General features: G+C 41.8%; 1 protein-coding gene across 2 annotated transcripts in view; it reads right to left on the minus strand.

The window, feature by feature from the left end:
• The window catches only part of map6d1 (MAP6 domain containing 1), a 39,094-nt gene extending 24,193 nt beyond the window's left edge, over nt 1–14,901 (minus strand). For both annotated transcript variants that reach the window (XR_007956550.1, XM_052018829.1), the window contains exons 1-2: nt 13,800–14,901; nt 1,534–1,759 (exon numbers count right to left, since the gene is read on the minus strand). Coding sequence is in view for 1 of the 2 variants with exons in the window: in XM_052018829.1 (XP_051874789.1) it covers nt 1,534–1,759; nt 13,800–14,353 (780 nt within the window). In the remaining variant the exon portion in view is untranslated. The remainder of the gene's footprint in view (nt 1–1,533; nt 1,760–13,799) is intronic.
• Between the last annotated feature and the right edge of the window lie 218 nt (nt 14,902–15,119).

Below are 15,119 nucleotides of genomic sequence, written 5' to 3' on the forward strand. Positions count from 1 at the left end.
CACAAAAACCAGCCTCTCCTCCATGGACTTTGATTATGTTGGCTGCTTCACCAAGGCTAAGAAGTGTAGACAAAGACACCATCCACCCCGGACATTCTGTCTTCTCCCCTGCCCACCTCCCACCTCCTCCACCCACCCCCCCAAATCAGGAAGAAGATGCATAAACCTGAAAGCACATACCACCAGGCTCGAGGACAGCTTCTACCCCATTGTTATACAACTATTGAACAGTTCCATAGTACAATAAGATGGACTCTTGCCCTCAATCTACCTCATTATGACCTTGCACCTTATTGTCTGTCTGCACTTTCTCTGTAACTGTAACATTTTATTCTGCATTCTGTTGTTGTTTTCCCTTGTACTCCTTCAATGTACTGATGTGATGAAATGATCTGTATGGATGGCATGCAAAACTAAGTTTTTCCCTGTACCTCAATACATGTGACAATAATAAACCAATTTACCAGTTGTGTTTCAGAGATTGTTACTGAGGATCCACCATCACCTACAGTCTCCCATGTGATGCAGGCATCACCCAACACTTTTCCAGCTTACAATAAAAGATCAGGGCTGAATAACAAACTGAACAAGTTCACAAAAGTCAATGTGTACAAAGATGGTGGCATTAGCACATTTCTGTACTGTAGTGGGGCTGGGACTAAACATGAATCACTGGCACATACACACTGTTGAGGCATGCACACGTGTGGGTATAGTCACCAGATAAACCTTTGGTGTATTCCATAAAATAGAAAACACGCCTCATGGAAAATGCCAATTGGTTGCCCACGCCTATACTTCAAAGATATCTACAAAAGGGATCTCAAGATGCTGGAGATCCAGTCAGTGGAACCACGAGAGGCACCAAACAAAAAGGTGAAGAGAAGCAAAAAGTGCAACAGAGAAAAGGGCCTCAAGAAAAAAAATGCATGGATGTGGCAGTCCACCTTCAAAGGCAGCAGATACAACAGGGAATGGTACTCCTATGTGGGCCTCTCCAGCTACTACAGACACTGTACTCCAGGAGATGAAGGGTGCCATCTTAGGCACAAAAATCAGTGTCTTGAGCTTGGAGGAGTCTAGAAATAGAGCTAAATTATCCTCGTTATGTATACAAATGCCATGTTGTTGCTCCACAAGGCTAAATATATTGAAATATTATGTCGCAAATCCAGTGGTTCACCATTGGGCAACAGCAAATGAATTACCATGAAAGGGCCACTTCAGCTCAGCAGACTTCAATTGAATAGAAAGTGAGGCAAAGTGTGAATAAGGAATTGGGGGATGAATAAGAGCCAGAATTGGAAAAAAGGAATGCAGAGCTTATGTGGGATTGTGAATTAATGTCAACACTGAACTAGTATCACCCATCTTCCACCCTGGGTGTAATGAACTTAATTATTAAACATGAGCTAGAATCCACTCACATAGATTGGAGCAAAATTGGAAACAAAGACAACCAGAAATCTACACTGTAGTTGCTACTACAAGGAATTAAAACATCTTATGTTAAATGGATTAACATATACTTACTGAGCTCTCAGTCTTTGTTACATTGCCCGTCTCCGACACTGAAGCTATTTGGTTCTGAGACTTGCTGGATGCAACCTGAAGTGGTTCAATACGTCGGAAAGCATCCTCTGTGAAAGCTGCCCGGTAACTGCTCTCGAGGACAATCTTATCTCCTGGGGGAGTGTAGACCTGCCTTACCTTCACAGGTTTGGCCACTTTAACTCCAGTCCAGGGCTGGAACTCCTGTCTGAAACAAAGTATGGGCTTATATCAGTGTTACTACCTTGTGCACAGCACTCCAGCATATCACATCTGCTACTTTCATTCTCCTTCCTTCCAATTTATAGCAAACTGATAAGGTCAGCAAACCCACATCTTCCTTTATCCCAAAGGATCCAATTAATCTTTTGTTATTCCTCATTCTCAGAGTGCATCTCAATTATCGTCTGAAGGTTATTATTTTATCTCTTTCTAAAATGGAGTAAAGAAAAAGGCCCAAGCTATGGCCACCAACTGATTCCTTAGCCCCAGATTCTATCCCATTCCCTAGACACAAACTGAACCAGTTTGTTCACAACCTCATTGTCCTATTTGACCCCAGGCTTTTTTAAATATATAAAGGACGTGGGTTTTGCAGGATCTTTATTGCTCAATCCTATTTGCCTTTGAGAAGGCGATGGTGAGCTGCCTATTTGATCCACTGCAGCCTTTGAGATGTGGGTGTACACCTCAGACCTTAACTAAGATTTTGATCTGACATCCTTGCCTTCACTGCTACTACCTACTTCTGCAACACTGCCCACCCCTAGCTCTGGCTTGTGCTGAAATCCCTTACCAATGTTTTTGTTATCAATTCCAATGCCGTCCTGGGTGGACTCTCATCCAACCTCTGTAAAAGTCAATTCAAAAATTTTCACCTAGATTCCAGTCACCCATCACCCCTGTTCTTGCTAACCTACATTATCTCCTGGTACAGCAAAGTCTTGACTTTAAAACTCTCCACACGTTTTAAATTCCTGCATGCCTTGCCTCTCCCCATCTCTAATTGCACCACCCCCAAACCCCACTTCTCTCCTCCAACCTCCACAATCCAACAGGAGCTCTGTATTCTTTCAATTCTGGACTCCTATATAATTCCCCCAATTCCTCATTCTGATGAAAGCTCACCAACCTGAGACAATAACTATTTCTCTCCCCATCTGACCTACTGAGTCAGAGTAATTCAGCATAGAGACAGGCCCTTCAGCCCACCAAGTCTATGCTGACCGTCAAGCTCCATTTACATTAATCCTGCATGAGTCACATTTTATTCTCCCCACTTTCCCCATCAAACTTCCCCAGATTTTGTCACTCAACGACACTCCAGGGAACATTTACAGTGGCCAATTAACCTTCATGTCTGAGATGCAGGAGGAAAATGGAGCACCCAGAGGAAACCCATGCAATCACAGGGAGAATGTACAAACTTTACACAGACACACCTGAGGTCAGGATCGAACCCAGGTCACTGGAGCTGAAGCAGCAGCTCCACTAGTTGCACGAGCATCCACAGTAATTTCCACTTGTACTGAGTTTTGACCATTCCTCAAGTTTAAAAGCAAAAATTGAACATCTTGCTCCTGATGAAAATTGAGATGGAGTCTAGTTTATCCTTGATTAAATTATAAGTGCTGTTGTATTTTTTTGTAGAAAGGTACAGTTTCTAAGATTAACAGTTATTTACCAAAATTAATTGCCAAGCTAAAAGGTATATTCCTGTCACTGGTAATCAAAGTCATTATATGACACTGATCAGCATATCTTATTGAGATTACTGCCCATTGCCAGCAGGAGCTTCCTTCATCAGGGTAAAGATGTGGCTGTAAACTGGGAAACTCACGATTACATCAATGCTTCAACTATGTAATCTATTTTAAAGCAGTCTACGTTTTAGGTTTAAAATATGCTCCCATAACTTAAAGCCCCCCCAATGCAACTGACCTTCAGAGATTCTCAGTCTTTGACCTTGATTCAGTCTGGGTACCTACTTCACACCATGAATTGTCTTTCTGCAAAGCAGATTTTCCATTAGGTTAGTTCTAAGATTGCTTTTAGACATTTCAAATGGATTTGAGCAGAAATCTTCAGCACAACAGCCAAGGTGCACGTTCCTTCTGTTTTTGATGTCTCTAGCATACTCAAGCCATTTTTTGACATTATATGCAGCGAATCCAACTCGGTAAAGTCTGGCTTCTACAATCAGTAGATTTAATGAAGAGAACCAACATGTGTATACTCATCCATTAAATAAGTGTTTTTTTAAAAAAAGCAAATGCTGGAAATCTGAAATAGAAACAGAAAATGCTGGAAAGACTTGGCAGGCCAGACGTTTATTTCATTCTCACAAATGGATGGAGTAATCTGGATTTATCTTCTTTGAGATATGCAAAGTTAGTGATCCCTAGGGCACTTCCTACTGGCAAATCAACTTGCCTATATTAGACAGACTAAGAGTGATCAGGACCTAGTGTGCTCTATAGGAGAGACTGGGCAACAGCCTTCTGATGACATGCAGTTTTCCTTCATTAATCCAGCACCGCTGTCTCCTGCTAACTAGGTTATGAGCATAGAGAATTTTTGCTCCACATCTTGCACAAGCCATTTGTGATCTGTGATTGTTTGGCGGAATAGTGATCCTGAAGTTGTTCTAAATGCCATTTTACTTTCCCATTATTTTGTCAAGATGTGTAGTTTTAATTTTTTCCCCCCACAAACTTAGCAGTCTCCACAGTTTTGCTTCTCTTTCCTCTCTTCCCAAATGTATCAGTGACACTTCTCTACATAATACACTGCGCCCAACATGGAATTTATGAATGCTTGACCACACTGTAAACAGGTTAGATGTTGATGGCATGAACTGGTCTCAAAAAGTCCCTTACCATGCATGGTTTCTTTGCATTGTACCAAGTATTCTACCATTCTGTTAGTGATGATGATAATTCCTGATCACTCAAGCTTTATACTATAGAAACACAACAAACAAGTGCAGGAGTAGGTCACTTGACCCTTAACATCTGCTCTGCCACTCACTTATCTCGACATCATCTACCTCAGCGCCATTCTCCCATTCTGATCCCACAACCCCTATTTATTTTATATCAAGAAAATCCATCCATGTGGTGTGTGGAGGCTTACATTGCACAAATTCATAAAGAAATTTTGGAATTTTGTACAAATCAGTTTTATTGAACCTCACAAGTTTTCTCCAGACCTCACTGGCACAAATGACCACTTTGGTCATGATTTGCACACAAGGTACTAGAAACAGCAACTGAAATGAGCTACCATTTTATCTGTTTTAAACCTCATGAATACCATACAAGACACTGGATGCCAAATTCTGTGCTGACATTAAGGGCAGCCACTCTCACCTCAGCTCTGGAATTCTTTTTGTCCAGATTTTTAATCAAGCTGTAATCAGACCAGATGAAAGTGTTCCTAGTGGAACCCAAAGCAACCATCAGCGAGTAAGATTGCCAGATAGCATTGTCCGTGACAGATTTTATCACATTGCTGATAATTTGAAAACTGATGGGGTATTAACTAGTCAGCTTGAATTTGATCTTTTTAAATGGACAAGACACACCTCGACAATTCCCACATGTTGGTGTTGTTGCATCATAGCTAGAGGCAAAGATTTTATAGAACAAAAATCTTAAGCACAATAGCCTGGATGCAAATTCCCACTGTTTTTGATGTATGTTATACAATCCAGCCATTTTTTGACATTAAATGCAGTGAATTGAACTGCCTGAAGACTGGCTTCTGTGATCAGAATCAGATTTATTATCACCAACTTATAGAATGTGAAATTCGTTGTTTTGCGGCAGCAGTACAGTGCAAAGACATAAAAATTACTATAAATTACAAAAATAAATAAAGAGTGCAAAAATGATGGGGAGATCTTAGGAAGACAACTAACGTGAATACATCACTAAATGAAAAAAAAAGCAGATGCTGGAAATCTGAAATAGAAACAAAGTGCTGCAAACACTCAGCTCAGGCAACATCGGTGGAAAGAGAAAGAGTTAAGTCTGCTTCCTTTTCCACAGAAGCTGCTTGACCCACTGAATGTTTCCAGCATTTTCTATATTCTCATGACTTCTGGTTGAAAACTGGTGGAAGTGTTTAAGCTTTGTCATTTACTCCCACAAATTGTGCTCAATTATCAGTGAAGGGAGAGTGTGCAGTTTATGGAGCCTCTTCCCCGTTATTTATTTAATTATTCATCACCTTTCACGATCTGATACATCACAACTGCAATGACAGAATCATGTGTTTCTGGTATTGCTGACCTCTGTCTATTGCAAACAATGCTATGTTATAACTTCACTAGGTTAGTGATTCATCCATAGGTACAACTGGTGCTATGCCTGACAAGCTCTTCTGCCTGTTCCATTAACCACGGTTACTTTAATGTACCAGTAGAATGTATTCTGTTTGGCACAATTAACATCTTACACAAAACACAGGATAGTCTCCTCAACATGAAGGTGGAACTTCATCCCTGCAAGAACTATACCACTGCCCATAATAATGGTTCTGTGGCAGGTAGATTCCACAGGATAAAGTTGAGTAGTTTTTCCACTCAAACCAATTCTTTTACCTTCTTTCACAGATGCAGACTGCCAAGTCTTTCAGCACGTGGACAGCCGGATCTGTGATGATGCTACCAAGCCACTTTGGCGATGGACATATTCCTCTCCTCAGAGTATATTCAGTGCCCTTATCTCTGATACTTCTTCCATATGGTGTTCAACTTGGAGAGGCACCAACTCATCATTTGAAGGAGGGCAGTGGATGTGAAATAGCAGGAAGTGTTTACTGGGCCCTTATCAGCCCTCGTACCTGGGTAAATTCTGAATGATCCATTCAGTTTTATATTGTTTTTAATTGCTGTCTGACAGAATTCAGTGGCTTGGTTCATTAAAAAACATTTGTGAACCAGATGGTTTTTATGACAATCTGATGTTTTCATGGTCACCATTACTGAAACCAGCACTTTATTACATATTTAAATTCTGTTCATTAAATAAATTCTCCAGCTGGCATGACTGAGTTTAAACTCCTATCTCCAAATCATTTCATCCCCGGATTACTTGTCCGATAAAATAACCATTATGCTACCATACCCTTATCAGGATCCCACTGTGCAATGCAACTTCACAGACATAATCTGGTCTCTGTACTTCCCATGAATCTAAGCATCACACCCTCCATTAGATGGCACAGTGATTAATGATGCAGTAACAGCACCAGGCTTTCATACTGTGGTGATTCCCAAATTCAGGGGATGCTTTATCACTGCAGCTTACCCATTATTGATCAATGGTTGGCAAGGCTGATAACACACTGTTCTGCTCCAGCTTCTCTCACAAGCTGTTTCGCTACTCCTATCCATCCAAAATATAACAGAAGTCACCTGTGGGCCAGCAGATAGAGAGAACATGCGAGACAGGCCTGTATAATATCACAATTAAATCATGTCTTCTCATTCTGTTTGGAAGATGAATTGAGGAACTAGAATGTTGCAATTAAATTCTTCCTCATTGGGCTGGATCATGCTGATGGCCAGCGGTCAGCTCTGTGGGGATCCGCCAGTGCACGTCTCCTGTGTTCTAGACTTACACATTGCCACATGGAAGTCATGAATGCCCTGGCGCATTTAGCCTGCTGCGCTCCTGTACTCCCACCGAGTCTAGGGACGGTTCTGGATTATCCTGAAGAGAGGGGCAGGATACACTCTGTACCTCACCCCTCAGCTTTTCACCAGTGTGTAATGACGTCATTGACCTTGACGGAAAAGGTAAATGAAGAGAAATTATTGTTTATGGATGCAGAAGCAGCATCTTTGATTTTTTTTTAAGGCAGAGGTCGATAAGGAGGTCATTGTGGATACAGAGGAATGTGGGGTTGTGGTTATAAATTCGGTCAACTGTGATCTTATTAAATGGCAGTGTAGACTCGAGAGGCCCAATAGTTCACTCTTGCTCCTAATTCATATGCAAGTTCACATGTTCAATTGTTTTTTTTAAAATGCCTTTGAGCAGGGACATCTAAAGAAAGATGCAAAGCCCTTCAACAGCACAAACTATCAGAAGGCCAGAGTGAGCTGGGGTCAGGACCTCAGGTTACACAGCTTGGGGTCTGGTCTCATCTGTATACTGCTCCACTTTGGGGACCTTGCTGCTGCAACCGTCCCCTAGATAACATGGCTGAAGGGATGGCATGGGGTCAGGTCTGAGACAGGCCAGGTCAAGCGTGATCCAGTCCAGAATAACTTTCTCTCTCATTCTGAATCCAAGCCACATTCTCTTTGTCAAAATCCTTATTTTACTGTAACCCATTCGGCAGGAAGGGACAAGTTTGAGTTGGTTAAAAATATAATAAACAGGAGGAGGAATTTGTCAATCAGCTCCTCCAGCCTGATATGATTAAGTTTGATACAATCTGGTCCTCAACACTTTTTTTTAAAAATATAAAGTAATCCCATTCTACTTGATTCCTTTACACTTTAAATTCTATCAATCTGTCCTGAATGTAGTTACTAACTCTGCTTCCACATCTCTGGAATAGAAAATTCCCAAGACTTGCCACACGCATAAGAAATTTTTCCATCTTCATCTGAAATAGGCAATTCTTAATCTGAACCTATGCCTTTTAGATCTAGATACCCTCTGGGGGAAGCATCCTCTCAGCATCAATGTTAATAACCCCTCAGAATTTTACTTTTCAAGAAGATCACTTCAAATTTTTTCTTTACTGCAAGAATGTAGACCCAACCCATCTTCATACATCAATCTTTTCATCCCTAGAATCAACCTCTGCACTGCCTCTAAAGAAATTATATTTTTCTTTAAATATGGAGACCAAAACTGTATGCATTACTACAGATGCAATCTCACTAGTACATAAAGTTGTATCAAGATCTTCCATTTACTTGCCCCTTACAATAGAGTCCAAAATTACATTGGTCGTCCTAATTATATGTCTTACCTGCATTTCACCTTTTTGTTTCAAGTACTAGGGCCCACAGATCCCTCTACATTGCAACATTTTGTAGTGTCACTCTGTTTAAGTAATAACTTGCTTTTTCATTCTTCCTTCCAAAGTGAATAACCTCATATTTTCCCCACATTATTTCTCCATCCCCACCTCCCAACTTCGTATCCCATCTACATCCCTTTGAAAGCTTACTGTGTCTTCCTTACAATTTGCTACCCTACAGATAATCATCAAATTTGGCTACAGGACATCTTTTCCCTTCATCCAAGTCTTTGATAGAGATTGAAAGTATTGAGGCCCCAGCACCGATTTCTGTGGAACACACTAATTATCAATGTTGTCTGTTTTTCACCCTTTTCCAATTTTACACTCATTTGTAAGCAGGATTTGACTTGTTATTGTAAAACTGTCACATCTTTAGGTATCACTCAATCTGCTCGTCTCTCTTCTCTCTGGATGTTTAGCAGATTTTGTAATGATTAGCTTTTTTAGAACATGAATCTGTCAATTATGCAATGAGGTATAGCCTCTGCTCAGTGGTCCATTTAAATTACAATTGCACTTTTAATATTAAAATGTAAATAATGCATTCTGCAACTAGGAATTGAACTTCTCACAATATTCTCTCCAAGGCGGCACAGTAGCGTAGCGGTTAGTGCGACGCTATTACAGCGCCAGCGAGCGGAGTCCGATTCCCGTCGCTGTCTGTAAGGAGTTTGTACGTTCTCCCGTGTCTGCGTGGGTTTCTTCCGGGTGCTCCGGTTTCCTCCCACATTGCAAAGATGTACAGGTAGGTTAATTTGGGCTTAAAATGGGTGGCGCGGACTCGTTGGGCCAGAAGGGCCTGTTACCACGCTGTAAATAAAACAAAATTTAAAAAAAAAATTTTTTATAAATTTAAAACAATAGAAATCAAAGTAACAAGTCAAATTTTTCTTCAACAACATTGACAAACACGAATACATTGTCTTCAATGCACCACACACACCTTTACAAACAAGGTGTGTGTGTGTGTGTGTGTGTGTGTGTGTGTGTGTGTGTTTTTGAGACAGAAAGACAGACAGAAGGGGGGGGGGGGGGGGGGAGAAGAGAGATAAATGAAACTGAAAATAGAGCCTAATGCAGAGACAGTAAGAGAGAAGCAAATAAACAAAAGACAATAGAAGCAAAAACTGGTTGCCTGTATCTTTGTATACTCATTTGTATTCAAGGCAAGTCACAGAATTATCTTAACTGTGTTTGTCTGAACCCACTGTAATGAATCAATGTCCAACTGAAGGTCAGGCATCCAAAGCAATTTATAATATTTCAAAAACTGACTCATCAGTAATGAACACAGAAGCTATAACTGCCCATTTCCAATAATACCTCCTATTTCCTGGAGGATGAAGGAAAGTTTATGAAGTGGCTATTTGGCCCAAGTCTGTGCCAGTCGAAAATCCCACTTTCCTGCACTTGGTCTCTGGTTACATACACAGCCAAGTACTGTTTAAATGTGATGAGGGTTTCTGCCTCTAGCACCCTTTCAGGCAATCAGTTACAGACTCCTACCATCCTTTGGGCAAAACAATGTTTCCTCTCATTTCCCCTTAATCCTTCCGCTAACTTCTTTGAATCTATACCCACTCGGCTTGATCACTCTGCTGTGAAATAGGATCTTCCTTTTACTCGATCAAGGCTCCTCAGAATTTTAAACACCTCAATTAATTCTCCCCTCTGTTCCAAAGAATACCCAACCTATCAAATCTTTCCCCACACCACACACAGTCATCACCACTGTCATTAACTGCAGGTTCACAGCAGCAGAGATTTTTTACCGAGAGGAATTATCGCACCTACGCTGTTGGCCATCACTCCTCCCATTTTATTAATATATACAATGTTCTCCTGCAAAATATTTCCTCCTTTAGCTTCTGACCAACAAGCTAAAATCCACCAGCCATTCCTTAACCAATCAACTTAGTTTACACAGACTTTGAATGCTTTCAGTTTTTCTTGCCACAATTAGTTGGTGCATCATGGTACCAACAATAACTTTGTTAACTGAGGTACAATTATCTTTGCACAAATGGTCCACACTAGAGGCGACTCATCCTTCAATCATACTCCCACATAACCACTCTTAAATATATAATATTCTTTAGCACTTCACACAATTACTATTCAGTTTACACTTTCAATACTTATATCATCAGTCCTGACCATCCATTATAAGCTAATTCATAGACTCATACCGCATGGAAACAGGCCCCTTGGCCCAACTCATCCATGCTGACCAAGGTGCCCATCTATGCTAATTCAATTTGCCCATGTTTGGCCCATATCTCTCCAAATCTTTCCTAACCATGCACCTGTCCAAATGTCTTTTAAACATTGTAACTGTACCCACCTCTACTACTACTTCCAGCAGCTCATTCCATGTACCCACCACCCTCTGCATGAGAAACTTGCCCCTCAAATCCCCTTTAAAGCTTTCCCCTCTCGCCTTAAACCTATGCCCTCTAGTTAACGGCTCACCTACCCTGGGAAAAAGACTGTGACCATCCATCTCATCTATGCCTTTCAATTTTATAAACCTTTAGGGTCACTCCTCAGCCTCCCTTGCTCCAGGGAAAACAGTCCCAGCCTATCCAAAATCTCCTTATAACTCAAGCCAGGCAACATCCTTGTGAATCTTTTCTGAACCCTCTCTACCTTAATCGCATCTTCCCTACAGCATAGCGACAAGAACTACATACAATACTCCAACTGCAGTCTAACCAACGATTTGTACAATGGTAACGTGACATCTCAATGCCCAATGTTCTGCTTCCTCCACAAACAGCTGTATTGCAGCGGCAGAGCAGCTATATACAGGACCAACCGCAGCAATTTGCCAAGGTTTCCTCTGACCACATCCAATTCTCTCTCCACCACTTTACTCAACTCCGTCACTGGCTGTGATACGATAGCTTACCCAACATTCAGCCTTGATGAAACCACTTTTTCCTCAGCTAAGCTCTGGAAGGATAGATGCCAACGTCTTCCACTTCAACAAAAACTTACCACTGATGTCATTCACCACCTGGCCACTATGCAGAACCATCAGAAAGGCTGCAGCTGACCCATTGCACTTTCTCCTCTATAGCATCATCTGCCACTGCCCAAACCCAAGCTGGCTGTTGCCGAACACTGTCCATGTCCTTGTGACCTTTAGATGCGACTGTTCCAATGCACCCTTGGCCAATCTCCATCCTAATCTGTCAACTCAGCCAAAAGTCAGCTACTTATATCCGAGGCTCAACAATGCAGCACACCCTTGAACTCACCGAGGTACATTGATTTCCAGTCTCGCATTGGCACAAATAAACCTTTATATTTAAATTCCTTTATAACTTTGCCTCTCCCTATCATCCCTTAGTTTTACAAACTTACATTTGCTCCTACACTGGCCCCATCCACCACTGGTGTTTTCAGCCACATGTGCCCATATTCGGGAATTCTTTCCCGAACCACTCTTATGAAAATCCCACCTCCTCGGTCAAACTTTTGACCCTTCCCAATATCCCTTCTTGGCTTCTGTGTCTATTATGCTCCCATATGCACTTTGGGATGGTTTTCAACATTTAAGTGTTATACAAAAGCAAATTGCTATCACAAAGATAGAAACATTACGTAAAGATAATGCATAATTTTACTGAAGAGGGATGAATCCTTGGACACTACGTTGTACAGTTGATTTAATTGTCATTTAATTAAAAAGTCCACTAAGAAAGTGCAATAATTCCTAAGCTAATATATTTTGATTTTGCAGAATCTCCCAAGTGATTTCAATACCTCTTCACACTATTTTTACAACACTAGTTGATGAATTGGAATAGCCTCGGGATTGCTACCAGAAGGGTGCATGTGTTGAGGGTCAGGTTGGAAGGAGCACAAATTCCAAAGAGGAACTGGCTTACCACAAGCAAAGGCTGAGGAAGAGAATGTAACAGAATCAAAGAGGCACTTGGATATTTTGACAACTCTTTTTAAAAAAGTATGGGAAAAAGACAGAGAAATAAGATTGAAGAGGATAACTCCAGCTGAAGAATTGGTGACAGGGCTAGTATGACTTGGTTTGAACTTGAAGTGTGATGACCAGAAGTTTTACGGATAATTACATGGGAGTGCAAATGGATTCACTCATTAAATAAAATCATAATTACAAAAAGGAAAAATCTCTCTGCCTCTCAGTGGAGTATTAGCAATATGCCATTTAAACTCAATGTGTATTTATCCGAAGTTCTTCACTTGTATGCATGAATCGCATCAATATCACATATCTTTACAATGAAATGGAAAGTTAGTATATCCCTGATGTGTTCTTTAAAGAAAAAAAATCAAAACTATTGGAGATCCTGCTTAATCAGAGCACTAAACTAATCCACAATATTAGCATTATGCTGTGCATCTGTAATATGGATGTTCTTAAATACTGCTCCAGAATGTTGCCGTCATTTTTCAATGTCAGTTGCCCTTGTCCAATTATTCTAATAAAAGAATGGAAATCTATTACAGCTACCGGCAGCCAATGTAGAGTGAGCCAATGTAACAATAAGCAGCATTTACTTGAAGTGTTTTGTTCCCACTAATTTAAAGAGAAACATTGAAACTGGTGTGTAGTTTTAAAATTCTAGTTCCTCAACGATATGTTAATTTTAGAATTTACCAATTCAAAAGACAAGGCTATTTATACTTATTTATGAATAATTGAAGCAAATGGGACTAAGCAATAATACAACATAACAAACACCAAGGAACTACAGGAGGGCTTTTGAGGGTATGTATAGAATGTGAACATCCAGTTCCCAATGATGATCTTCATACATACACCTTTTTCCTGAGGAAAGTAAATGTGCAAATTCTTCCTTATAAATAAGTAATAATTAATAACATTTAAGCAAAGTCAAATTTGCCCAGAACTAAAATGCAAACAACTCAAATCATTACCATGGCACTATTAAGTCATTTTCTGATGAATGCTCAGTTGCAAAGTCATTAGTTTCACAATTAAGCTCTGTATCAAGTGCATCATTTAAAATATGCAAGTGAGAATGTAGATACATGAACAAACCCAAAGAACTGAGATGGGGTGGGGGGGGGGGTGGGGGAAGAATAGGATGGGATGGGGGGGTTGAGCTTCACAACAATGCAGTTTCTTTATGGTTACAAATGAAGTGCCCAGGGGGAGATTAATGCTGGGCACAGCTCCAGTCACTGACCTGTAGGAGGTGGTTTTGACTGCGGGCCTGATCGCCTCCTCCCGGGTGTGCCTCGGGACGGGCTCCCTGGGATTTGGTGGTCTCTCTCCTTTCTGCTGGTCTGCAGTTGGCCCGGGGTGGAGAGTGTGAGCGCTGGAACTGCTGGGCATTGAGAGCTGGTCCTGCCCTGCCTTTACCCAAGGGTAATTCTCCTTTTTAGGGATGGGCCAAGCCTTGAAGTCCAGTTTGTACTGGGTGTCGCTGGAGAAAGGGACCCCGGACGGATGGTACTCCCGCCTGGGTTTGCAGCTCGCTTCCTTGCGCACCCTCCAGGACTTGAAGTCGTGCCTGGACACCGACTCCTGGACCGAAGCCTCTGCTCTGTGCTCGGGGGCCAGGGATGCATTGTTGTTCAGGGTCGAGTCTGCTGGGACTTGCTGGGTCACCGACCTCACCTCTTGCTCTATGACCTCGGAATAATTCTGGACAGTCAGCGGCACCGAGAGGTCGGACTTGTCCAGCTGGCTCCAGAAGCGAGACAGGCAGCAGACCCTGCTGATGCACGGCCAAGCCATGACCCAACCAGCCCTGGAGAAGGCAATGCAAAGAGAAAAACGGCTTTCACACCCGGAGCCTTGCCTGCACCATGCGCCCTTCACCCTGCGAGAGCCTCCTCTGCTGGCTCCTCCATGGCCGCATCCAAATCCGCAATATTAGCGGAGAGATTAGCGAGCCGGCGCATGTCTGCTCCACTCCCTCTCTCCAGCGCTGCCGGTGAACTGCTGCATTGGAAATTCAGCTCACGTGTCCGCAGTCCCCCTTCGCCCGGACCCCCGGCAGCAGGAGCAGCAGGACAGAGGAAATGTCAGACCCACGTCCACACTCCGCTCCCGTCCATTTAAAGCAGCCTCCCTTTTTTAAAAATTATTTTCCAACGCTCTGTTGGCTCTACGATTACCTTCCAGCCCCCTCTACGGATCAGTCGCTCCTGGTTATAATCGATACCGCAACAAAAGCAGAACAAAAATGTAAAATAAGCATAAAATGCCCACGTATATTTTGAATTAGCAACCACATAGGTAGTAGCACGGCGTTTGAGTTACAGGACTGACAATGCAGAGACCCCAACTCAGCAGCTGTGGAGTTTAATTCATAAAATAATCTAGCATTTAAAAAAAAACCCTGGTCATGAGTAATGATGACCACAGAACTGCCAGATTATTGTAAAATAAAACCATCCGTTTCACTAATATTCTCAGGGGAGGAAATCTGCCCTCTTTATGTCACGTCTGGTTGACATTTGACTACAGACTCACCAATGTGGTTGAGCCTTTAATGCCT

Source organism: Pristis pectinata, chromosome 6 (assembly GCF_009764475.1).
Source record: "Pristis pectinata isolate sPriPec2 chromosome 6, sPriPec2.1.pri, whole genome shotgun sequence".
Taxonomy (NCBI): Eukaryota; Metazoa; Chordata; class Chondrichthyes; order Rhinopristiformes; family Pristidae; genus Pristis; species Pristis pectinata.